Source organism: Onychostoma macrolepis, chromosome 05, assembly GCF_012432095.1.
Source record: "Onychostoma macrolepis isolate SWU-2019 chromosome 05, ASM1243209v1, whole genome shotgun sequence".
NCBI classification, from domain to species: Eukaryota; Metazoa; Chordata; class Actinopteri; order Cypriniformes; family Cyprinidae; genus Onychostoma; species Onychostoma macrolepis.
In genome coordinates this window covers 23,426,096-23,452,495 of record NC_081159.1, presented here as the reverse complement: position 1 = coordinate 23,452,495, position 26,400 = coordinate 23,426,096, and the positions used below count along the sequence as shown (strand labels likewise).

At 37.4% G+C, this 26,400-nt stretch overlaps 1 protein-coding gene across 5 annotated transcripts in view; it reads right to left on the bottom strand.

Moving 5' to 3' along the window:
• The window catches only part of ap1b1 (adaptor related protein complex 1 subunit beta 1), a 36,747-nt gene extending 12,429 nt beyond the window's left edge, over positions 1-24,318 (bottom strand). The window contains exons 1-20 of one of the 5 annotated variants that reach the window (XM_058775801.1): positions 24,209-24,318; positions 19,722-19,782; positions 19,105-19,210; positions 17,322-17,457; positions 13,487-13,732; positions 12,946-13,136; positions 12,294-12,515; positions 12,034-12,154; positions 11,452-11,547; positions 11,114-11,229; positions 10,663-10,828; positions 10,259-10,357; positions 8,405-8,664; positions 7,919-8,117; positions 6,531-6,551; positions 6,053-6,118; positions 4,907-4,936; positions 4,606-4,749; positions 4,072-4,217; positions 2,987-3,116 (exon numbers count right to left, since the gene is read on the bottom strand). In XM_058775801.1, coding sequence (XP_058631784.1) covers positions 2,987-3,116; positions 4,072-4,217; positions 4,606-4,749; positions 4,907-4,936; positions 6,053-6,118; positions 6,531-6,551; positions 7,919-8,117; positions 8,405-8,664; positions 10,259-10,357; positions 10,663-10,828; positions 11,114-11,229; positions 11,452-11,547; positions 12,034-12,154; positions 12,294-12,515; positions 12,946-13,136; positions 13,487-13,732; positions 17,322-17,457; positions 19,105-19,210; positions 19,722-19,758 — 2,532 coding nt within the window. In that variant the 5' untranslated portion in view covers positions 19,759-19,782; positions 24,209-24,318. Of the gene's footprint in view, positions 1-2,986; positions 3,117-4,071; positions 4,218-4,605; positions 4,750-4,906; positions 4,937-6,052; positions 6,119-6,530; positions 6,552-7,918; positions 8,118-8,404; positions 8,665-10,258; positions 10,358-10,662; positions 10,829-11,113; positions 11,230-11,451; positions 11,548-12,033; positions 12,155-12,293; positions 12,516-12,945; positions 13,137-13,486; positions 13,733-17,321; positions 17,458-19,104; positions 19,228-19,721; positions 19,783-23,984; positions 24,073-24,208 lie in introns of those variants that run through there. The other 4 variants (XM_058775804.1, XM_058775800.1, XM_058775802.1 and 1 more) reach the window with 4 other exon arrangements.
• Between the last annotated feature and the right edge of the window lie 2,082 nt (positions 24,319-26,400).

Genomic DNA, 26,400 nt, shown 5'->3' with positions numbered 1-26,400 from the left:
GAATAGAGACTACACAGTCTCAGAGAGGGACAGGCAGTCCCACATAGACATCCAGACCTGCTACACTCCACTTCTGAATAATTCATCCAGCAAAACCGCTCTGAGCTGCACAAACTGGCTTCATCACTTCCTCACTTGTCTAATTGTGGTTAGAAATACTATAGAACCATCAGGCAAAATAATGATGAAAAACAATGTACTAATTAATGTGAAATCAGAAATTAAAATTTTCATTTTGTGTAATTGTCAGGAATTGAACAAAACATGACCTATTAGAACTGGTTTCTTGCAAATAATGACAATGAGTCAAGCTACAGAAAAATAAATAAATAATGCCTTTCATTCAGTCTATGAGTAACATTCATAGTGATGCCACTGCAATGAATAGCTGATCTATTATCGGCAGCCACGTGTGAAATTAATAACGCCACAAGCCTCTCTGGGACTGGAAGTATCAGCTGTTGTAATCCATGCCTGCAAAGACTGGAAACGAATGGTAAGCCAAAGCACATCCAGATCAAAATACAAGTGCTGAAGCCATGAGCTGCCTGATATCCAGACATATTGTTGTTACATCAGTCCTAGAAATATTTAGATAAAATTCATGTTGCCTCCTGTGACTCACACTGACAAATCCCATTATTATTATACAGCTCTCTTAAACCCTTGCCAATGACTTCAATGAGAAGCACAGAGTAGAAAGTGAAAGAGACATTTATGATTAAACATTTAATGCCAATATAACATGTGCATCCTGAACACGACGCTCACTAATCTCTCTCCAGGAAAGCTCAACACACGCATTTAATTTGAAAATGGCATTAGATAAAGCCTGAAGGGCTCTATAAAATCTTCAGATTAAAACATTATCTTCTTTTAAATCTATTTTAGGGCTCTGAGAGAGAAGAAGAGAGATTCTACATTTTTGCATTTGCTTCACCCAACCAAAACAGTCCCTGCACCTCAACACATTTTTTTCCTGGTTTAATTACAACCAATTAGTGAATGCACTGTTCCATAATGCCTATACCTTCCTATTGTAGTCTGTGGGATTTGTGGTTTATTTCCCAATGGAGTCATTGGAGAGCACTGTGAATGATTCCACTGAGAGAGATAATCAGGCAAAGCTAATTCAGACCTATTGCTGTACTGCTGCAGACCTACAACCCTGATCAAAAGATGACAGAAATGGACATACAGTGAGAGGAGGAGAAAGACAGAAAAGAGAGAGCAAATAGTCAAGGAGAATCACTAATGATGATTTTTTTTTTTTACTGAATCTCTTCTGAGAAGTTGCATCACTTGGTAACCACTCGCACTTAATGACTACAGGTGCTGGTCATATAATTAGAATATCATCAAAAAGTTGATTTATTTCACTAATTCCATTCAAAAAGTGAAACTTGTATATTATATTCATTCATTACACACAGACTGATATATTTCAAATGTTTATTTCTTTTAATTTTGATGATTATAACTGACAACTAAGGAAAATCCCAAATTCAGTATCTCAGAAAATTAGAATATTACTTAAGACCAATACAAAGAAAGGATTTTTAGAAATCTTGGCCAACTGAAAAGTATGAACATGAAAAGTATGAGCATGTACAGCACTCAATACTTAGTTGGGGCTCCTTTTGCCTGAATTACTGCAGCAATGCGGCGTGGCATGGAGTCGATCAGTCTGTGGCACTGCTCAGGTGTTATGAGAGCCCAGGTTGCTCTGATAGTGGCCTTCAGCCCTTCTGCATTGTTGGGTCTGGCATATCGCATCTTCCTCTTCACAATACCCTATAGATTTTCAGAGTTTGCTGGCCAATTAAGAACAGGGATACCATGGGCCTTAAACCAGATACTGGATGTTTTGGCACTGTGTGCAGGTACCAAGTCCTGTTGGAAAATGAAATCTGCATCGCCATAAAGTTGGTCAGCAGCAGGATGCATGAAGTGCTCTAAAACTTCCTGGTATACGGCTGCGTTGACCTTGGACCTCAGAAAACACAGTGGACCAACACCAGCAGATGACATGGCAGCCCAAATCATCACTGACTGTGGAAACTTCACACTGGACTTCAAGCAACATGGATTCTGTGCCTCTCCACTCTTCCTCCAGACTCTGGGACCTTGATTTCCAAATGAAATGCAAAATTTACTTTCATCTGAAAAGAGGACTTTGGACCACTGAGCAACAGTCCAGTTCTTTTTCTCCACAGCCCAGGTAAGACGCTTCTGACGTTGTCTCTGGTTCAGAAGTGGCTTGGTAGCCCTTTTCCTGAAGACGTCTGAGCGTGGTGACTCTTGATGCACTGACTCCAGCTTCAGTCCACTCCTTGTGAAGCTCTCACAAGTGTTTGAATCAGCTTTGCTTGACAGTATTCTCAAGCTTGCGGTCATCCCTGTTGCTTGTGCACCTTTTCCTACCCAAATTCTTCCTTCCAGTCAACTTTGCATTTAATATGCTTTGATACAGCACTCTGTAAACAGCCACACCTTTCAGTAATGACCCTCTGTGACTTACCCTCTTTGTGGAGGGCGTCAATGTTCGTCTTCTGGATCATTGCCAAGTCAGCAGTCTTCCCCATTAATGTGGTTTCAAAGAACAAGAGATACCCGGAATTTATACTGTAGGGATGGTCATTAATTGAAACTCAAATGTAAATATTCTAATTTTCTGAGATACTGAATTTGGGATTTTCCTTAGTTGTCAGTTATAATCATCAAAATTAAAAGAAATAAACATTTGAAATATATCAGTCTGTGTGTAATGAATGAATATAATATACAAGTTTCACTTTTTGAATGGAATTAGTGAAATAAATCAACTTTTTGATGATATTCTAATTATATGACCAGCACCTGTATACTGTCTCTGGAGTGGCTTTTTTGGGCTGCAGCCTCTGCTAATAATGCTCATCAGGGGCTTGCTTTATTGCTTAATAGCACAACACTCATTTCATACTGCACATGAATTATGATACAATACCTGCAGATTGTTGAGAGGTTCCATTTTCATGACAGGGCCGTTCACGCTGAGAGGGAGGCTAACGTCAATGGTCTGATTGGGGCTCAGAGGAGTCAGAACCTGCAGAGGGCCAGCAGGGGCGAGACCAAAACTACAGAAAAACAGAGAAACAGTTTAGACTAGCGATGCAACAAAAACTGAAATGGTTTCACACAAACTGAAATTTAAGTTTAATTTAGTCAAAACTACTGCTACTGCAGTTAAACGTGGGTAATTTAATTTGAAAACATATTCGTATGTCATATTCACAGCTCTTCTGCAATGAGACACCTCTTAATATTTCAACCAAACACATTTTACATACTATAGCATCATTTTTGGTCACAGTGATATATGTGCCTGATGATATGTTTACCAGCTGTAGCTAATCATGCGTGCATGAAATAAGACACTGACACAGTCAAAATGTGCCATTAGAGACATTTTAGTCAATGATTTTGCCCTCCAAAACTAATTGTTTTGGTTGCATCACCTGTTAAGACCCGATCAATATTTGGCTCAGGATTTGAAATTTTGTTTTATTGTTTGCAATCTGTAAATTTGTTGCACATTTACAGGTAGAGGGACCTTCTAGGAACAAGAACATCATAAAGACTTAGATGTGTGCAGTTTTGATAGGGCAAGCAACCAACCACCTGGTCACCCTAACAAATCCATAGCAACACTCTGTCAACCACTCACAACAGCCTAGCATAGTGGCTTGAGATTTGTGTGAGAAAGCACCATTCTATAAATCTATACATGCATAAGAATATGACCTTCTGTTGCCCTTGCATTAGTCAAAGATCTAAGTAGAATATATTACAACAATCTGCTTTACTAAACAAGCAGTAATTTTCTAGACAGAAGTCCTCAACTGACATGAACACGTTTAAGTCTCTTTAGAATATCAGCATGTCCTTGAATGATCCCACTGACAAAACAATATAAATGAATGGAACGTCTTCCAGGCAGACCTCCAAACTGATTAGCAATCGGAGAAGATACCACAGAGAGAAGAGCAAAACCTTGAAGAGACCTCCAAAACAGTCTTATGTTGGACTCACCTGTTCCTGTTGAACTGAATGGCGAAGTCAGTCATAACGCTCATGGCTTTGTTGTTAAGAGACATATCCATCTGAATGATCCCACCGCGTCGGGCAAATGTCCCAGAAATCTCCAGCCCTTTAGCTTTCATGGCCGGTAACCACACCTGAACCCACAGATAAACAGGTTGAGAGTGTGGGGGAAAGAAAGAGAGTTAGGGACACACACAGGACGTCTCCATGTTTCTGTACACATGCATCAGACGGACGTTTTAGGCCCCTGCATTGCACCTTGCTGTTTTTTTAAACATCTCATTCTACGAGTTGCATTTTTAAGCCTTTTTTTTAAGATAAAAAACGTGCTCTGAATTCTGTTGGACTCTGTCGAGCTGTTATTGAACACCACAGCACGTTTCATGTGCACACCCACTAAGAGTCCAGGAACCGCTGCCGCATTACAAATGGACTTAAAAAAGCGGGGAAACTGCTTATAAAAGACTTCTGAAGTCATAACCAAAGTTATTGATTCGGAGTATTGATTGATTCTATACTTACAGTTTTAGGAGCAACGTAGGATCCTGTTGGCATGCCAACACCTCCACCAAGGTCAAAAAGGTCTCCCAATCCACCTCCAACAGCAGGAGCACCGCCGAGAGCAGCAGGCATGGCTGCTGGGGCCGCCCCCAAACCGGCACCCATCTGAGCAGAGGGAGACAAGCATTACAACTTTTCTAGACTGCTACAAGACCGTCAGGAAAATTTACTAAGATAAAAGACATGCAGGAGGAATTTAACAGCTCTTTGATTAATGAAGCCAAACCCCTCGGTTGATGCTAATACTCTCTCTCTAACTTACCGAAGGGCTTCCGCCGATGTCTCCTCCCAGCTGGGAACAGAGAGAGGACAAAAAGTGAGTGTAAGGATCAGTAGACAGGAAAGATGTGGATAATTATGAAGAGGCTGATGAAGGGGGAACTAGCTCAGTGGGTGGAAACGAGTCAATGAGCTGCTAAGGAAGTTGTGAGACATTCTACGGACAGTTTCTTTAATCTTTTTACTCTCTACTAGGGATGGGCAATATGAAGTGTCAATCGATAACGGTTTTGTTTATATCGCAGCATGTAAATATATCTGCACAGCACAGGACTGCTTAAAGTTAGTGAGATGTTGACGTGACACAGAAAGATGTACATGAGTGACCCAAGTTTGCATCCAGGGTCACAAGGTGCTTTCCTAGTTCCATCTCTAACACTTCTCCTCTGTCATTTCCTGTCTCATCCCTACTGTCTCTATCTACTAAAGCCAAAAAAGGCCATAAAATGTCTGTCTTGGTGAGTATCCACAAAAACACAGTCAGTTATGTCTTAAATGATTGTAAACCATTGGGAAAGAAATCAGATGTATGCCAACATACTGGATCTTTATAATGAAGTCTTAAAGATACCCGCTACTGTCATTGTCCTTAAAAAGCAAAGAAAAAAGAGAGAATCCCTCACTGTTCTTGAACAACTTTTGTAGCTTTAATACAAATCAGTGTGTATTTAATTCATACAGTGAAGACTATGCAGTGATTTACTTTACACTGACTGCTCTTTTTTTAGTATTTCTTACTTGAATGCTATTGTTACATAGACAAACTGCACCTGAAAAAAAAAATTGTATGTGTCTTATTGTTTATATTTGTTCTTATTTTTAATAACAAAGCTAAAATAACATATTTATATAATTATTTGGCCAAAAATGACTCATATCATGAAATCATATCATATCGCCCACCCCTACTTTCAACATACTAAACATTTTGTATGAGATGTGACTACTTGTGTGCGACTACAACTAAAGCTACAAACTCAAACACTGAAACAAAAATGAGGAAAGGTGCTCTTATGGTTCCTTCAAACTGATCTGAGAGCAGTTTATGTTGGGCAACAGGGACTAGTCTAAGATCAGTACAGAGGAACTTTTTAAGGATGAACTCAAAGGTCAGAACACCCACACAGACCTCTCTCTCACTATAATCAGAAGATGGCTGGGGAGACTGCACCTCTGTCCTGTGGGAAACTCCCGGCTGATAGAGGAATGAGAAATGGATGAAATGTTTCCAATGCATGAAAGCAGAAGAAATGAGGGGAATGAGGCTGGGGATTTCTAAAACTCTACAAACATTCACGAACTTTACAGCGACTAAAAACATTGACATAACTTTCAGAAAAATAACATGTGGTTGCATCAAGTCTAGGACTGGTAATGCAAGGTGTGTTATGACAAAACAAACATCTTGGAGATATTTTACCTATTTCAACACTAGTCACAAGTGATTGTAAATAAAAATGTTGTACGTGGTATTCTGCAGTAGCTGAAGCAGCCCTCTGCTGGTGTGAGGAGTACATCAGATACTCATACTAACAGATCCGCAATTTAGACTAATGAAATGGCATGATATGAAAGTGTCTGCTTCCTCTTTCACTTAGTTTAATTACCGTATCTGATTCATCGCCCATCTGCAAGTGTAGCATGAGGATAAAAGAGACAGGAACAAAAAAAAAAAAACCCAAGTCAAAAAAGAGAAAGAGAAGACCGGAGGGGAAATGCAGGCAAGGAAAGTTAACTGTAATTATGCAAGACCATCTGTGATTTCTCAACAGACACAATTACACTGGTTAAGAGACTTTGGATGTGTGTTTGAGGAGAAGGGGGCTGATCTTGGATCAAATTATCTCGATTTAGGTCTGGATCCTGTTCAAGGGCCCGTTCTTCGTACGTCGCTAACTCAGTTAGCTGGATTTGATTGTTGATGATTTCGCTTGATCTTGGATCATTTGGTTCTTCGAAGCTCATCCTGGACTTGCTGTCATAGCAACAGGTCCGTAAGCTTAAACCTGCTCAGGAGCAGGTTTATTTCATGTAAACAGGATTAGATTGCATCTTTTTAAGCAGAATTGATACTTAAAATCTGTCCCAGCCACAGCTAATTTATTACAAGATAAATGATCCAGGGACAATCATCTAAAATAATAATTTAATAATTCATTTGAAAAAAATATAATAATGTTATGTAGTCTATAATACTATAGACAGCCAGTTTTACTTATTGAAAGATTTATTAGTGATGAAATAATTACTTGTATTGGAGTCTTACACACGCTATACAGTTAATCTGAATTGTGCATTAATTTGAGTGGTGGCAGCTATTATGGGAGTGGCTTGATGGAGCGCAGGAGATGCAGATCTTGATCTTGACTATTAAGAAACTTTAATTAATGCTGTCACATAACAAATCTGCTTCAAAGATAAAATTAAATTAATTGCTTATTACAACATTGAAATAAAAATGTAAAGCCTGTACAAATACTAGAAATTGTGAATATAAATAGGTATAATATAAATATGATGTCATTACGTTGCTGTCTTGCCGCCAGCCAATCGCTGCATTGCTGATCGTGGTTTCAAGTATCGATACATCTGCCCATTTCTGGGAACACGAGAACGCGCAGTAATCTTAGACAACTTAATCCACATATTTTAATCAAATATGCAAATTAGTTTGAAGAACCAAATTAGCCAGAGATCAGTTATAAGGATTAGAAGATCTGGAATCTTTCAAATCATCTCAGATGTAATAAGCAACGTACAAAGAACGGGCCCCAGGTCAACGCTAACTCAAAATAAATGTCCTACAACATGTGTGAGCTGAACAACTGACAAACACATTACCGAAAGCCTATACGCACACACAGATTGTTAAAGGAACAGATGGGTATATTCATTCCAGTAATTACACTGTTTTTCCCTGTAAATGAATCTAATTTCACCACAAAGGAGTGATTATGTTTGTAGCAGAGCGAGAGGCGGCGGGAGATGAACATACCAGGCTATCCAGACCTCCTCCCAGTAGGTCCATGGCTCCCATCTGCATTGAGGGCTGCACTGAAGGGACAGTGGCAGTGGGTGGGGCCAGATCCAGGTTCAGCAGGTCACCGAGGAGATCACCTTGTGATGGAATGACAGCAGGTGGAGCTTCAGAAGGTCCAGACTGGCCAACATCAGGGCTCTCGGCACCTTCCCCACTGAAAGAGAGAAATTTTCAAATTATAATTTAAAAAAATATATGTATTTTGTTAATAATAATAATAATAATAATAATAATAATAATAATAATAATAAACATTTTTAAATAAGATACATTTTAAAAAACATATGTAAGGTGAATGTAAAATAATTTCAGAAATATTATTAAATATTAACTATAATAATTATTATAAATTCTTTGTGTGTGCGCGTATTTATAAATCTTTACATTTGCTATTCTATATATAAAAAGTAAAATAAGAAAAGAGTAAAAACAGAGACTCACGAGCCAGTGCGAGCAGGAAGTCTCTTGTGCTGAACGCCACGGCTGCCCTCCACAAAAGCACTGGGAGGTTTGTGGTAGACTGAGGCCAGAGTACCAATGTGGCAGATAAGCTCCTCCAGCAGGGTGGGCTCAATCAGGTCTGTCTCCTCTGATATCAGAGGCTTCTCGGCCAGCACCACCTCTTTTGCCGCCACAGGGTCAGTGGAGAGCAGACGCCAGTAGATGTAGCCACGGTCACGCAGGTCAGGATTATCAGAATCCTGCAGAGTTAAAGGGAGCAAAATACAGGGAAAGAGAAATTGACCAATATTGAACCTAAGGGAATCATACACTGTTTATGATGTGAGAGGAAGGGAGAGAAAATGAGGTGACTGGTACTTTCCACAAAACCTCATCTGAAGGACAGAGTCTTGTGTAAATAATGCAAAACTTCTTTGAGCACCAATTCATCTGTGTGATAAGATCAAGTGGTACGCCAGCAACACCCAGAGCAAAACAGCGGTGAGAGAATTAGATCTTGAGGTCATAAAACAACACCTGGGATAAAGGAGGACATTTGGTATTCTGACAGAACCCTGGCGGCGAGTACAGCCTGTGGCACTGAACCTCAAAGTTAATAATGACAAGATTCAATCTCAGATCCCAGTCTGAAAGCACAAGCTCACAGCTTCTCTGAATATTAATGAGATCTCACACACATACCTGCTCTACACACAAATATTAAACTAGTCTATGTCATCAACATTTTCAAGTTGCAAAAGGTACATAAAGACAAATTAAAAGTAAGCCATATGAATTAAGCACTTTAATCCAAGTCTACTGAAGAGACATGAAGGAAAATGCTTTACATTAAGGCTGGGTATTGACAGATTTCACAAATTGAATTTAAATCTGACTCATAAGCTTGATTCAGTTTAGTTTATATTGGGATATATCTGAGGTACAAATCACGTAAATTTTTCTAAAAGGAAAATCTCTAATGCTGTAAACTATACAGAGAATCCTGTCAGTTGGTACATTAATATAATAATAAAGATTACAAAAACAGATTCCATATTAAATAGCTATTTATTTCTAGATATAATAATAATCCTCAAATTAAAATGTTTTTACACATAAGGTAGTTTTTATGGATAAGCAGCACTCTCTTTTAACTGGAAAAAAAAAAGAATAAGGTGCCCTTATTCTGCAACACTATGGCCTAAAAAGCTAATTCTGTTGATGCAAAAAAAAAAAAACAAAAACCTCGTTAATAGCAATTAAATTCATAACGGGCACAGAGGAAGAAAGCAAGGTATACTAGCATTAACAAATATATACATGTTTATTAAAAATAAACCTGTTGTTTTGATATGATACAGGGTTTCAAAACTCTGGCCCACAAGCTCTAACCCAAATGGTGGTTTACTATTTACATTGCATTATGACACAAATATGTACATAATATATTAAAGCGGAGCAGGTTGTGTAGTCTAACAGAGGCACAGGAGCAGGACACTAATCCCTCTCTCAACTTAATTCCCGATGCCTTTATAATCATCGGCTTTGTTTCCTGTGCACTTAACATTCATTTGAGACATGTTTACTAATTAGAAGTCTTCCATTTTGTGGTTTGTTTATCCTCTTATTGTCTACCTACAGTTACAAAAAACAATTACAGCATTTTGTATCACTGAGTAACAGTTTTTTTCTACAGAGTGAGTCAGAAAGCCAAACGGCCTTGCTTTAGAGATCTGCCATTTGAGGATGGCAACACCTACAGAGGGTGTCCTTGAAGGTGTGAGCAAGTATATGTGCAGAGTCTTTTTCCCACTGAAACGTGTGCTTTGATAAGCGCCCGTGCCGATATCTCACCTGTGTGGCGAGACTGAGCACTTGTTGCACCAGCTCCTGGGTCTCAGTGGGTTTCTTCAGAAACAACTTCACAATAGCTGTCAGCAACTGCAGTTGCACCTGAAAGAGAAGCGTGAAAAAACATTAATACAGGGACAAATTCTGACACGATTTTCCATGAGACAAGTTCATTACAGTATTCACTAGGGTAGTATGGCCCTATTGTTATGATACCAAAATTTCAGTAGTCATTACCACTACCAGTGAAAGAGACCAATTTCGATACCACAGCAAAAAGTCATCCTATTACATTGTTGTAGTTCTTCTTTATGCGCATTGAAGCAACTTAATACACTGCATGCATATCACAAGTCTGCTGTACTTATTACAGCATAATTAATAAAGCAATTTGAAAGGCACTTCACCTGTGTGCTCTCATCATGGAAGCCTTCCAGGAAGCTCTCCAGCAGCTCATCTGCATTGTCAATCCTCTCTGCGTACTCTCCCACAATCCAGATCATGGCTGCCCGTGCCTCAGGCTCATCCAGAGAGTCCAGGTTCTCACACAGAGTGGCAATCACACTCTCATACCTGACAGTACATTTAAGAAAAAAAACAACAACAATGAAGCAGCAAAATGACATAGCGGGAGAGAAGGCCGGGTTCAGTGAATCTTTACTGAATTCTTCAACTCATTTTACTATGAAAGGCATGGCTGAACAGAGACTGTGTCAGGACAATGAACCTCTAACATCTGGATAATGAACCTTAGCCAAACAGAAATAGGATGCAGTTTAGAGAGAGAGAGAGAGAAACAGCTTTAGTGACAAAGAGGTCAGGGACAGGGGAAATTGCACAAGAAACAGAAAAACCTACTTGTTGGGGTACTTCCGGAAGATGTCCTTGATGACCACAATGGCTTCCTGCACCACATAATTGACCTTGGTCTGAATGAGGTCAAGCAGTGTGCTGACACAACGCTCTGCTGATTGCTGTAACAAAGACAGGAGGGACAGAAAAACAGATAAGCTGATCTACTAAAGCATGAATGGTATCATCAGTTAACCAATTAAGGATTTGGCTTTTGTTTCACATCAGGTTGAATACTTTCATTAGGAGTGGTGAACTTTACAATTAAAATGAAGACTCATCAGACTGCCAGTGCTGATTAAGTTAACAATAATGCTATCCTGATCAGGGTCAGGCCAGCTCACCTCTACTTTAATTGCGCAGCGGCCAATGGCTCGTACAGCTTTACGCACAAAGTCCACGTCCACTTCAGTGGCATATTCCTTCAGCTCAGCCAGCACCTACACCACACAAACATACAGAAATTTAGCACACTCTCATAAACATACATTTCAAATGGTAATGTGATACAGAGTGGGGTCCAAAAGTGAGTGATGTTAACATATGGAAAATCTAAAAGAGATCTAAACATGGAAATAACAGTTTTAGGATTTAAAAAGAAAAACAATAAAAATTAAACAAACAACAAGAAGAATAAAAATGATGAAGGATATTATAAAACGCAAGTAGTAGTGGTAATAATATTTACGTTTATTGCCATTTTGGCTCCATAGACATAGATTTGAAATTCAATAAACAAAACAAAATAATGATAAAAAGGCTAGAAAAAAGAAGAAAGGCTAAACAAATTTGTAAATACATTTAAGACATCATTTAATTAATTATACTCCGGTGGTGTAAAAGAAAAATGCACGAACATAAATGATCAGGCAAAGATCAGGTTTTCCACTAGTGAAGTGAAGTGGTGTGGGTGGCGTTTCATTCACCTGAGCAATGTTGGCCTGAGACGCCAGGCGGATCATGATATCCAGCTTCTCCAGCTTGACATAGATTGGGTCATTATATTTCACAAAGAAAACCTTCATCTCATGCTTTAGAATTTCAGGGCTTGTAGAAACAGAAAAAAAGAAGATAAATATATAATAAAGTTGATTTACAAAATAATTATTTGTGCATTAACTTTTGAAATACCCAAACCATCATCACTTCATATAAACTCGTTTATTTTCCACAGCTCTGCACCTACCGTTTCTGTACGATGAGGTTAATGTTCCTCAAGGCAACATACTGCAGTTCAGGTTCAGCTGAGAGCAGTGTGACCAATGGAGGAGCAAGTTTCTTCAGAAGAGTGCCGTAATAGTCTAGATCTTTAGGAAGCATTTCCATGAACTTCATCAGAACCTTCACAGCAGACAGAACCACGGCAGAGTTAGCGTGGGACAGCCGTGGAGTTACACGCTCACAGATACTGTGGGAGGAGAGAGAGAACCATGCTTCAACAAGGCAGAGGAAAAAACTAATCTTTAACAGCAAAAACAGGCTGGGTAGTTTAATATTGCCTGAATTACAGCTTATAAAAAAAATATATACACTGATTTTCCAAAATGCATTCTACATTTGAACAATCTGATATTGATATTGAGCCAACTCTGATCTAATTCAATTTTTTTTTTTATTATGCAAGTAAAGAATGTGACAATGTTTACATGTGCCAAATACAGAATCCCATGGACCAAACATATAAGTAAAAAACATAGGCTAAGTAAGACCTAATTAAATTCAACTCATGTAATCAGTGCAGATACTAGATACAGCTTTATTAGTTTTATGTAGACTTCATTAGAGAAACTGTGTAGAGTCCACCACACTGGAGTGATGAAATAACATTGCCCTCTGACCTCTGTGACTCGCGGTCGTCACGGGGCGTGTAGTTGGCCAGGCAGTCGAGGATGAAGATCTGGCCCCACTCGGTGCACTCATTAAGGGCTGTCAGGAGCTTATTAATTGTCTGAGGGTTCAGGTCCAGAAGGTTGCTGTTAGGATGAGACTCTGCTATCTCGGACAGAGCCGCTACTGCATTTGCCACCACCTAATGGAGAAAAAAAAAAAAAAGAGGCATTAAACTCAATACAGTGGTAGAGTATGTGAACGGTCTCGAGTTTCGCACAACAATAGCATGAAATTACACACCATGGAGACTAAGAGAGCTAAATGGCACTGGCAAGCCCACGGATGCCCTTAAAACAAACATAAGTGTACGGGCAAGTGAATTAGCCTGAGTACAGATGCACTCAGGGATATTTATCTAAGCTCAGAGATAATTTTTTGGAATATTGTCAGCATCTAACCAGGACTTAGATTTTATGTTCCTTTCACATGTAAATTATATATCTTATATTGGTTTTATCTTATTTGACTATTTGGGTTATAATGCCTCACCATGGGGTTGGAGTCAGAGATCAGGTCTTTCAGGGTGTCCAGGAAGCCCTGGTCTTCCACCAGCTGGGCGTTAATGTCATGCAGCTTGGCGACACAAACTGCAGCAGTCTTCCTTACGTAAGGGTCTTCATCTTTCAGACACTTCCTTAGAGGTTCACACAGGTACTCGGTAATCTTGTCCACTCGGATGCAGCCCATGGTGCGCACCGCCAGTGCACGGATCAGAGGGTTTGGGTCCTCACAGTCCTGCAGGAGAGAACATATCACCAACACACATAAGCCCTAAAATATAGACATTGTCAAAAAACAAAAATTGTTGAAAATGAAGGGTGTGCTTTTTTATATGACGTCCATATGATATTGATTCTCAAAAGCCGCGAATCGATCTTTTCCTGTATTCATTTCAGCAAACATTTAAAACAAGATCTGATTAATGTGAATCTTATCATTAGTCTTCTCCACTAGATGTCACCCTCTTATTTACATTGCGCGATGTTACAACAAAAAGCCTGTCATTCATTCAGAGCTTATCATGGTGGAGATACTGTTGACAAGAACCAAGAACAAAGCAATATGCGTGATATGCAATGCTCAGGTAAAATTCTATAGTAATACTAGGAATCTGCGGAAGCATTTGACATCACGCATAAGGCGCCATGATTTCCGCCATGAATGAATAGCAGATGGAGCAGATGCACTATTTTGTTTACTACACATTTACTAAAGCGCGGATGACGCTCACGGTGTTTTCAGCTTCTGCCGTCTCACTATTTGATGATAAAACACAAGAATATAATCTCCAGCTGCCCTGAGAGTCACTTCATTAGCATTGTACCGTTTAATTTGAGAAATCTACATCACATACACAGCAGCTGCAAGTTCCTCACTGCAACCCGTCAAAATAAAAGTTTAGTTTAACATGCAGAAACTGTGTCAGAAATATTACTATTTAGCAGTCTTAAGACTCAATGTAACAACAATGCAACTACTACTAATACTAAATATTAATAAATCTTTATTTTTAAAGAAATAACCACATTTGTTTTCTTTTTAATTTTAACAGTACAAATCTGTTGTGCAGCACTTTGCCAAAAAATAAAGGGGTTTAATTTTTAGGATAAATTATGATAAATTTGATTATAATAAATTAAATTAATGTTTTATGCCTTCATCTGATTACTATAAAAATTAAGAAGAGCATTTTATAGGGACCTATTTTTGTATAAAAATAAAAGGAGCCTATACAAAAAAAGAATAGGTTTAAAATACAGGCCTGTGGCTCTTAATTTTTTTTAATTAATCACCATTTTTAAACTAATGTTTACCTTTCATTTTTTAGAAATATCAATTGCATTTGTATTGAAACTATATTCACTGAATGTAAAAAAATAAATAATTGAGAATCGAATCAAGAATCGAAATCGAATTTGAATCGAATCAGGACATCTGAATCGATACTCAGCCCTAATCGGTATCGCTCCCACACTGGCATTTTCTGCCGGATTGGGGTATCGGTCAGACAAGACCGATCCAAATCCGATACTGTGGGTATACTATTGTGTTATTGTTAAGCCCCACAAAAGCCACAAACACATTATAAAACACCATAAAGTTTTCGTGCACTATATTTTAAGTGTTCTAAAGCCATTACATAGTTTAATGTGAGGTACAGATGAATATTTAAGTCAAGCTGACGTAAACTCTTCTTTCCGCTGCGGCTGTGTGTCATCCACCATTTAGCGTTCAAACTCCATGTTGCGTTCGGTAACGAGTCAAGACGATGAAACTCTCTGCAAGATTATTAAATGTTCCTAATATTATACTTGATCTGTAAATAAAGATGAATGGTTTTACATAAAAGGACTTTATCTTCGTGCTGTTTTCAAAATCGTGTTCTTAACGAGCACAGTAACTGAAATTTAAAAGTGTTAAAAGAAAAGGCTCAAACTATCGCACTGATTTAATACACTACGCATTAATATCTCTTCACTTTGTGCTTTGAACCTTTCTATGCGGACTTGCAGAGCGCTGTGACTCCGTGTTGCTTCAAGCGCATCATTCTGCGCACGGGATACGCATAAGCTCTTTGTGCTGCTCTGTATTTGGAGCCTTTCGTATCATAATACTTTTGCACAATGAGAAAGAATATTAATAGCCTTTCTTGTTAGTCTTATCTATCATATGTTTCTGCCTCATTACTGTGCTATACATTTAAAAGAAATATCTTTTAATTTTACAGTATATATATATATATATATATATATATATATATATATATATATATATATATATATATATATATATAAAAACTTGTTTTTCATGAATGTATTTTACAATAATACAAAGAGCAATGTATATCATTTTACATTATCATGTTAGATTTAGTCCTACACTTATTCACTTTTATTTGTTCCCCACTAATTTTAGTTTTTATACAATTGTGAACTCATGATTTTTCTAGAGTAACTTTTGCTACTGAATTACCCACTAACCTAGTTTATAATAGTATTTTTGTCATAGATTATAATTATATATGCACCCATTTATCTTTACAATAAAGTTGTCTATATTTAGTAGATAAGTAGACAAAAAGTCATGATCAGGTCAACACACATTGAGGTATAAAAATTCAACACTGATTTAAAAAAAAAAAACTGCCCAGGTATCGGATCGATATTGGTATCGGCAGATATTCAGAATTTTTGGTATCGGATCAGGATCGGTTCTGAAAAAGTGGTATCAAGCCACCACTATTGAAAACGTGCCGATTAACATTTTTTGCAAAAATACATTCACATATACACGCTCACATATAAGCACATTTACTGCAGGATTCTATGATGAATGCAAAGTTCAAAAGAACAGCATTTTTTTTTAAATATAAACTTCTTTGTAACATTATGAATGTCTCTACTGCCACTTTTGATCAATTTATTGTATTTATGTGTGTGTGTGTTTGTGTGCATTAAATATGAATGTGTACATAAATATATACTAGGCTATCAACTACTAGGCCTATACAGAACAATTAGCTAAGCTAAGTTACAAACATGGCAAAAATACCTTGCTGCATGCTACTGCATATTTTCATAAATCAAGTTTCTGTGTGAAACGGCTAAATAAACATACCAAATAATGTTTCTGTGAAAGTTATAGAAAATATAATTTGCACAGAATAAAAGCAATGAAAGTCAATGAAAAAAAGTCTCCACCATGAAAAAAAAACTACTCAATTACTGAAAAATTTGAAAAATAGAAATTTGCTACTGAAAAAAGCATAATTTAAAAGCTAGCAATGAAAAAAAGTCTACTGAGAAAAGTAAATAAACTTATAGCTTTGCTGTTTGTAGCACCGATAAAAAAGACAGATGTGTAATACATGACAAGAGACCCTGAGGGACCTGTAAACTTTCGTTTTATAATTTGTTGTGATGGGCCTTATTGCCTACTTGTTTTAGTCTTCATCTAGTTGCTTCAGTAATTTGTCTCTTGTTCCATTCTCAGGTGTGTGGGAAGCCAGGAAAAACTCTTTAGTGCTGATGGAGTGACTGCCATGCAGACTGTACCATCCTATAAAGACTGACTATTCCAGCACTCATACAGATGAGAGCTTCTCTGCTGCTGTCAGGCTTAAGTCATGCCTTTTAAGAACTTCACAGTCCGGAGTGGAAATTTCATCTGTCTAAACTTCAGAGCGTGTTTAATTAATAATCCATATATTACAGTTGTTTTGCATTGAAAAGTAAATGAATATCTCATAATCTATACCTATTGCCTGTGCAAACTGTATGGTAAAATATTAAAAATACTAGCAGTTGTTTCGTCTGAACTGTACCTTCACAAAGGTGTTGACGGCCATAATGGCCATGTCCGGCTGGCTCTTGGCATAATTCATCAAGTACAGATAGACCAGCTTCTTCAGCTCCAGATTATCCGTTTGCATGCAGTTCACAACATCAGGAAACAGAGCACTGGAAACAAAACCATTAAGATCAGAACTCCATAAACTCGTGCTGTCCCAATGGAAACACGGGATGGATGACATACAGAGTAGCATATAAAACAGTAAGCCATTCATATAAGCATTGCATACTTAACACTAGAACCGCCAGAGGTCGCTGTATACCTAAAAGCGCCAGCGGGTAAATTTTACCCACACACATGGCAACTGTTTTTATATGGCTAAAGAACATATTATTTCACTGTATTATGCCACTGTCTTCACAAAGAAGTGTCTAGAGTCATGAAATGATTATGTCTAGTCGTCAACTATATTTTTACCCTGTTGTTTTATGTTTAAGACTTTTTAATGCAGCCTACACTAATCCATAATGGTCAGTAAGCTAAAAAAAAAAGCCTGCACTGACAACGAAAATTAGAAGGTAGTAAATATTTGGGTGGTGTAATATTATAATACAATGTCATTAATCAATATATTAGGATAACCCATGTTATTTAAATGACTAAAATAGCCAATAGACAATAATGAGCAACAATAATTCACCACACTGCATAGGATGATGCTATGAAAAATTCAAGCGCACAGCTTCACCTAGGCCCAATTATTAATTTGTTTAGTTATATCATTTATAATTTGAATAAGAGAACAACAACAATAAACTTTGGGTAATCAAAAAAAAAAAAAAAAATTATTCATTACATCAAAGATTGGATTTTTTTTTTCTTCAGGAAACGGCCAGACTAGAATAAATAGCAGCACCATACGTAGCGAACAATAAACGATATGGCAAGACAAAAATGAAATAAAACCAAAGTTTGACCAATTATGAGTAACGTTAGGCTAAAACATCTAAATATGATGCCTGGATCACTGTCAGATGCTGAGCCGACCCAGGACGCATAACTTACCATCAGACTCTCCATCAATCATGGCATTTAGTGTTTCTAATACCTACCTTCCATAAATAGCCTTCTTTTAGTCATTTTGACTTTATTTATGAAACTGATAACCGCTAAATCAGTGAGTGAAAGGCGTTGCCTAGAAATGTACAATGTTAAAACACAAGCGGCAAGAAAATGACAGCGTGAAAATACATGCATTATATAGCGGGTAAATTTGACCCGCACGGCGCTTATAGGTATAAATGCTCCGTTTTTTTATCTGGTTTAATCTAAATAATTTTTAACAATATTGGGTTGTAAATTACATAATTTTAGTAAAAGTCAATGACTGGGAGACTTGAATGTTTTGTTGAAAATCTGTTATGTACATTTGAAAAACAGCTACTGGTAAAATTTACCCCGTGGCGGTTCTAGTGTTAAAGGGATTGTTCATCCAAAAATGAAAATTGTGTCATCATTTACTCACCCTCAAGTAGTTCCAAACCTGTATGAATTTCTTTGTTCTGCCAAACACAAAGGAAGATATTTTGAAGAAAGTTTGTAACCTGGCTGTTTTGGGGCACCATTGACTTCCATAGTAGGGAAAAAAAAAATACTATGGAAGTCAATGGTGCCCCAGAACTGCTCTGTTTCCCACATTCTTCAGAATATCTTCCTTTGTGTTCAGCAGAACAAAGACATGATGAAAGTAAATGATGACAGAATTTTCATTTTTGGGTGAACTATCCCTTTAACTGTGAAAAGGCTTGTCTTACCTGACATCTTTTCCCACTGTCATAGATGCAATGACCTTCTTCACCGCCTCCTTCTTCTTCTCCTTCTTATCACTGTTGAGCTCTGCCTTCAGCTCAAAGATCTCCCCTAAAGAGTCCGACACACTAGAATTTATGAATTTTAGATCACAACTAGAGCATGAAAATAATGTGCAAGTCTAGACAGACAGTATTCGAGGAGCTGTTTACCTTATGTAATAAAAGAGAAAATAATCATAATTCTGTGTAAAGTGTTTTTCTTGGCTTTGACAAAGTATTGTGTGCAGCTCTATTTGCAGTTCAAATACTCTGTTCTGACACAATCATGTGCCTGCAAGTGCCTAATCCAAATAAAGCCAGAACGCCAAATCTCATTTCGACTGCAGTTAAATAAGACTACACAATATTAGACTTTAGTTTACTGGGTTCTGCGGAAAGAAACAGAGCAGAAATATCAAAGCACTAAATGTCGATTTATTTCTCAGTATTTAAATGTGTAACGGTGTAGTGAACTTGATGAACTGCATTGGCCAGAACAGACATGACTAAATCTCTTTGACATAATGTTATACTAATCACAAAACAGCTGTATCTTTAAAACACAATGGAAAACATCAGACCTTTCTTGGTAGTGGTGAAATATTTGGAGTCTGTCATCTTGGATCCCAAGCCGCGGTTCTCCTGCAGAAGAGAAAGAAGATTCCTAAGCCCATAAGATAAGCGTGGAAGAGAATAAAGGGAGGTAGGATACTGAAAAAGTGCAAGCGCAGGGGAATAAGAGGAAGTCAAGTCCCTGTCCTTCTAATACCTTCCCTGATGTTTCTTACAGATTGTGGAGAGGGGGAAAAGTTGCGCAAAAACTCATTGTTAAAGCTTGATGTTCTCTTTCAGTCAGCAAATTATATTCTCTGTCTGCAGTGATTGCCCTCTCATGCTCTCTAAATGTGCTGTGAAGAGTTTCCCATTTCCTGTTATTGAACATTAGACTCTCGCCATCACCTGAAAGGTCTTTTAAGAGGAAGAGAAACTTTAGGTTACAACAGTATTTCATTTGATTCAGCTGACTTGATGACAAGTTTTTTTATTTATATACACTACCGTTCAAAAGTCTGGGGTCAGTAAGAATTTTTAGATCAAAGATCCATTTATTTGGTTAAAAAAAAAAAACAGTAAAAATGTAATAGTGTGAAATGTTATTCAATTTAAAATAACATCTTTTTTTATTCTAGTGTTTTCTATTGTAACTATATGTAATTTATTTCTGTGATGCAAAGCTGAACTTTCAGCAGCCATAACTCCAGTCTTCAGTGTCACATGATCCTACAGACACCATTCTAAAATGCTGATTTGGTGCTTAAGAAACATTTTTTATTGTTATCAATTTTGGAAAAACCTGTCACATTTACAGCCTTTCTTCTTCCCCAATGACTAACAACACGAGGCATTTTCATTCTTACAGTTACAATAAAGAAGCCGCAGAATTATGATCTGTGCACCTGAATGCCTTGTGTAACCCTGCTGACCATTTCCATACAAACTGTATTATGATCATCCATGAAAGAACACCCGTCTGTTAATGTTCACATCTGTATAACTGGCCCTTGACAAATGAATGACAATACTGACACTGACAGTAAGTTGGTAAGGCAACACTACCAGTCCACTAACTCTCCAAATGCATAAATCATTGATCAAGGACTGCTGTGGTATTTCATTACCAAATATATCAAAATCACTATATTATCATTACACCTAGGGGTGGGCGATATGGCAAAAATATAATATCACGATATTTTTAAGAAAAACACGATTCACGATTTTATCACGATTCTTTGTCATGTTGGTTTTACTATTTTGCAAGTTGTCTGAGCATTACAGCCAAACTAATTTCCCTATTATAAAGACAAAACCTTTCAAGGTAACAAAAATATTAAAAAAGAATGGCGGATATTTAGGCCAAAGTGGGCGAAGATAAAAATCTTTGTCATTATTTTATCTTTGTTATTAAAAAATGAGAACAAAGATACACATTACAAATACACATAATATACAAATAAACCAGTGTTTTATTTTCAGGTACAATAGGTGTATTTAGCAGGAGCATTCGAGAAATTGAATCAACAAATATAAAAATAAAAAACTATATAGATTGATTCCTATTAAATCAACTGTATTAACGTTTTTCAGTCAAGAGTAGTGAGTGATTTTTCTCTTTGTGTTTTGGTGTTTTATTAACATTGAAGGAATAATTAACCCCAAAATAAAAAGTTTTATATTTATACCATCATTTACTCACTCAAAAGTTTCTTTAAACCTGAATGAGTTTCTTCTGCTGAACATAAATGCTGTTTTGAGGAATGTGGAAAACCAAACAGTTGCTGGTCCCCAGTGACTTATTCCATAGTATTTTTTTTCCTTCTATCAAAAGTCAATGTGGACCAGATACTATTTGGTTACCCACATTCTTCAAAATATCTTCTTTTGTGTTCAGCACAAGAAAAAGATTAATACAGGTTTGGGACAACATGCCAGTTGGTAAATAATGACAAATTAAATTTTATCCCTTTAATGACAGTCGGAAGCATGTTCAGTACTGCCCCTTTAAGACATGCACGCATCTAATATACAGAGGCACGCATCCGTTTCTCTCAGCTGTTTACTTACTCATTTTAGACATAAGCAACGGAGTCTATACATAAACCTTGTGTGTTTTGACAGTATTAGAGCACAAGATAACTTAGTTCAGTAATCAGGCGCTTTTTGACAGGCTTTAGCACGCGCGCTTCGGGTGTACGGGCTCAGAAAAAGCGCACGTCAGGCCGACGCGTGAATAAAACATTTAACCGGCAAGGCTTTAAAGCAGATCCGAATAATGTACAGTATATTGAGACGGAGGAATAAGAACAGCAGCTGATAGAATGTGCGCTGAAGCACGATACTACAATATTTCTTCAAAAGCAGATCGTGGAGACATTTTTATCGTTTAACACACCCCTTTAAAAAAGTGCACCGTTAACTAGAGTGTTAGCAATAATAATTAATAATCATTAGCAATTTAGTAAACCAATAACAATATACATTTGACAGTAAAGGTTTTTACAGTATAATGGTACAGAAGATTTCTATTTCAAATAAATACTGTTCTTTAGAATGTTCTATTCACCAAACATCTCTGGAAAAAATACATCATGGTTTCCACCATATTATTAAGCTAATTTTTATTGCATTAATAATAATAATACCGTAATAAGAAAGGATCATATGGCACTGGAGCCTGGAGTAATGGCTGCTGAAAATTCTGCTTTGCCATCACAGGAAAAATAAAGCAATAAGCCCCAAGAAGCCGTGGTTTACAGTGAATTTATAACAGCTAAGGGGCGTTGTTAGGCATGACGTTATAAATTCACTGTAAACCATGGCTTCTTGGGGCTTATGGCTTTTATAAAACGGTTATTCCATATACGAAGTAAGGTTTCATAAAATAAAACAGAACAAATAAAGTGTTATGATATTAATAAAACCAGTATTCTTCCACCAAACAATAATAGCTGCTTTTCCACTATCGGGCCGAACGGTTCTAAGAACGGTCAGGTACGGTTCCAGTTGTTTTTCCACGTGAGCCTGGTACGGCGCGGCACGATTAAAAACCGTTCTCGGTAGAGTGCGTGTGCGTGACGTCCCCACTCAGGATCTGTCACTTGTCTGTTGCCTAGCTGCTAGTTTCTCCGTAGCTTGCTAAGCCGCCATTTTGAGCAATGTAACCACAAATTAGTAATAAAATCTAAAGGAAATTCTGATCATCCTCCATAACGCGGTGGTTATTTACACCTCATATCATATGTAAACACTTGTGTTACCACGGCAACGACTGACGCATTTGAATTGCATTCCAAAGAGATCCGTTATTAGCCCCGCAGTGGAAAATGAAACCGTATCCGTGCTGACTGGCCCGGATCGGCACGGAACGGAACGGTTAAGCAAAGAGAACCGTTCGGCCCGATAGAGTTCCTCAGAAACGGTTGTGGTTCCAACAAAGTGGTTGCCAAGCAACACACGAAGTCAACAAAGGCGAACGCAGCTCAACCAATCAGAATCAAGGACCGGAACTATCCGTTTTATAAATTACATTTTAAAACATATTAAATTACTTTTTTTTTTTTTTTACTGTATTTATCTCAAACAAATTAACTTTTGAATGGTAGAGCTAGACAGACAGACATACAGATAATGTGTGTATAATACTCTGAAAGCTTCTAACATTGTACGAATACCACATATTCATTAATTCTGTTTTACAAAGATGTAAACTTTACAATAACTATAGCATTTTTTGTAACAAAGACTTGCTTAGCCTAGCAGTGGTAAACTAAAGCCAAAGGCCGTATTATTTCAAAGTTGATGACGCTGGCAGGCACATAGAAGTAATAAACAAGAATATATGGAACAGTAGACCTCTTTATTTATGCTTTATCTAAAAACCATAGCCATTGCAGACGGTTCCCTTTAAAGAAGAAGAATAATCTATCTCGTCAACCTGTGAGGCGGCGTCCCAGCTAGCGTTAGTGCAGTAACTGTTACAGATAAAGTAACTGTCAGCTGTCAAAGAGCTGACGGACTCCGCTGAACGACGGTTAACGTGATCCAGCGCTTCATCTTAAACGATTAACGTTACCAACAACCGTAACATCACAACAACTTGTTAAAAATATACGTGGCGCAGCGGTGACTGCAGCAGGTGACAGTCCCACTAGATAAACCCACAGAGCTAACTAGCAAAACCCATTTATTACGCCCCGAATCCGGCATTTTTTAACTAATTTTCAATTCAGATTTATCAGCGAGTCTTTCTTCTAATCCTAAGAGCGAACTGGTCCTTCACTCACACAAAGCTGACTTGCCCACTCCATTTTTGGCGGATGAATGAACCTGCTCGCGGAGATGTAGATAGTCGATGGTGTGCTAGCTGAATGCTAACGGCTAAAGCTTCATGACCTTCTTAATCAGGGTTTACGGGAGCGCACAGCTAAGCCTTTAATCTAGTGGACTGTATTGCTGTCCAACCACGCAGCGCACAAAGCCAAAGATAAGTGGAAATGAGGCACTGTACCTCAGTTAAACCGAGAAATGCGTCCTCCCGAAATGAAGAGTGAGTGTATACAAGTCGGCCTTCTTCCTTCCCTCCCACCTTACATGTTTTGTCATCATATGATTCACACTTCCGTCTTCCGCCTTCATTAAGGGGAGTTTTCGTCTCATGTTACACACTGTTGAATGCACTAAGATTACAGGAAAATCTTCATTGGTTTTCAATTTGTTTTCATTTAAACATAGGAAGAGATTTTATGTTATTGTTATGTCAGCATAAATTACAGCATAACCTACCTAATTTGTAATTTAAATTCTATTGGAAATAGCAAAACTTTCTATAGGATATTCAGTGTTGTATCCTCACATAACTATATCGTAACAAAATCATCGTCAATGAATGTCTTATTTGACATTTCACATAATGTCAAGTTTACAAATGCATTTTTCAGCTTATCGAGATATCTTGAATATTTTTGTCATTATTTCTCTTCTACTAAATTTTGAATCTTCCCTCAATTATTTTAGATATATTCTTAAAATACTATTATACAGGGGTGTGGAGTGGACTCAAATTTGATGACTTGCGACTCGACTCGACATAATTAAAGACTTGAGACTCGACTTAGACTTTGACAGTAATGACTCGAGACTTGACTTGGACTTGAGTCCTGTGACTCGGAAAGACTTTGTGATCAGATCAGGGTCATTATCACTCTAGACGGGTTCAGCGTGCTTGGGCTTGACTGGCAGTAAGCTGTTCAGGGAGCGCTTGATATAGTATAAATTAATGTAGTAATAGCATAATTTACTACAATGATAAGAAAAAAAAAAAGAAAAGAAAAAAAGACACGATTCGTCTAGTAGTTATCTCCGCTCGTGAAAAGCGCTGCAGACACACGGAGCGAGCATGAGAAACGAGAGGCGCTGCCGCGATCACTGGTGCTGGCCTTATCATCACCGTGACCGCTGCTGTGAAATGCTAAACATATTCCTCACTTCTTTTGTTTGTCCGACACCGAGGTGCACCATGAGTGATGGATCCGAATCCCGGGCAACCTCCATTCATTTAAAGTTAATCCATAATCGAGATTTAAATCTGAGTTTAAAGTTATGGTGCAACAGGATAAAAGTTCATCTTAAATAGCCTATTACTTAAATCTAGGATCAAAATGATGGGTTCAAATGTAAACCTGCTTATTTTTAAAGTTTGGTGCAACAGAATTATTAGATAAACCTTGATTTAATCTAGATTTAAAATTAATCACTGCAAACAATTTAGCTATAAATTGCCGACAAAAACGGCAAAAGGCCTAATGATCATTTAAAATATAATTTGAAGAAATGTTTCTTTCACAAAATTAGCATTGTATAACTATAAAATATACTCAATTTTTCTCCCGCTTCACTCATTTCACTTTTATTTCTTTCGGGATAAATAACTGAATTCACGTGTTGTAAATCAATCTGTATATAGCACACATAGCCCCTAAATTTAGCGATCAACTATGCATATTATAAACTTACAACATTTTGTCTTTGTTACTCTTAGTTATAAAGGATGACACATCATTTTCTTCATGAGTTTTTCTGCATCCATATTGCATGTTTCCTCTCACTTGTAAAGTATGGTAGCAGTTATTTCTTCTAGTTGTTTCAAAGCAGTTCTTTCTGCGTTTCGGCTCTCGTTTCATTGAGGTTCCAAATAATGGCTCATTGGCTTAGATATAACACCTAGAAGCATATATTCTTCTTATGCACACATGCAAAGTATTGCAGCTGTTATTTCTATGAAATTCTGTTGTCTTTGCTATTCTGTTACTAATAAAATAGTTTTTTTTCACTGCTTGTGGCACAATCCCTAAATTCAACTTGAGTAGTTTTACTAAGGGCACCCATCTCACATGAAATTAAACTAGCCTATGTAAAACATTCTACCCCACATCCTGATATAAATGACTATAAATTTGATGTGGTAATTAATACTGAGACACTAATTTGGGCAAAGAGCACTAATGACTTGTTTAAGACTTGAAGCTAAAAGTTGAGGACTTGCAACTCGACTTGGACTTGCCTATCTTGACTCAGGACTTGACTTGGGACTTGAATGCAAAGACTTGAGTGCAAAACAATGACTTGGTCCCACCTCTACTATTATAATAGGTTATTGTAGCCTTCATATGTTTATATTCATTCCACACCACAATTCACATT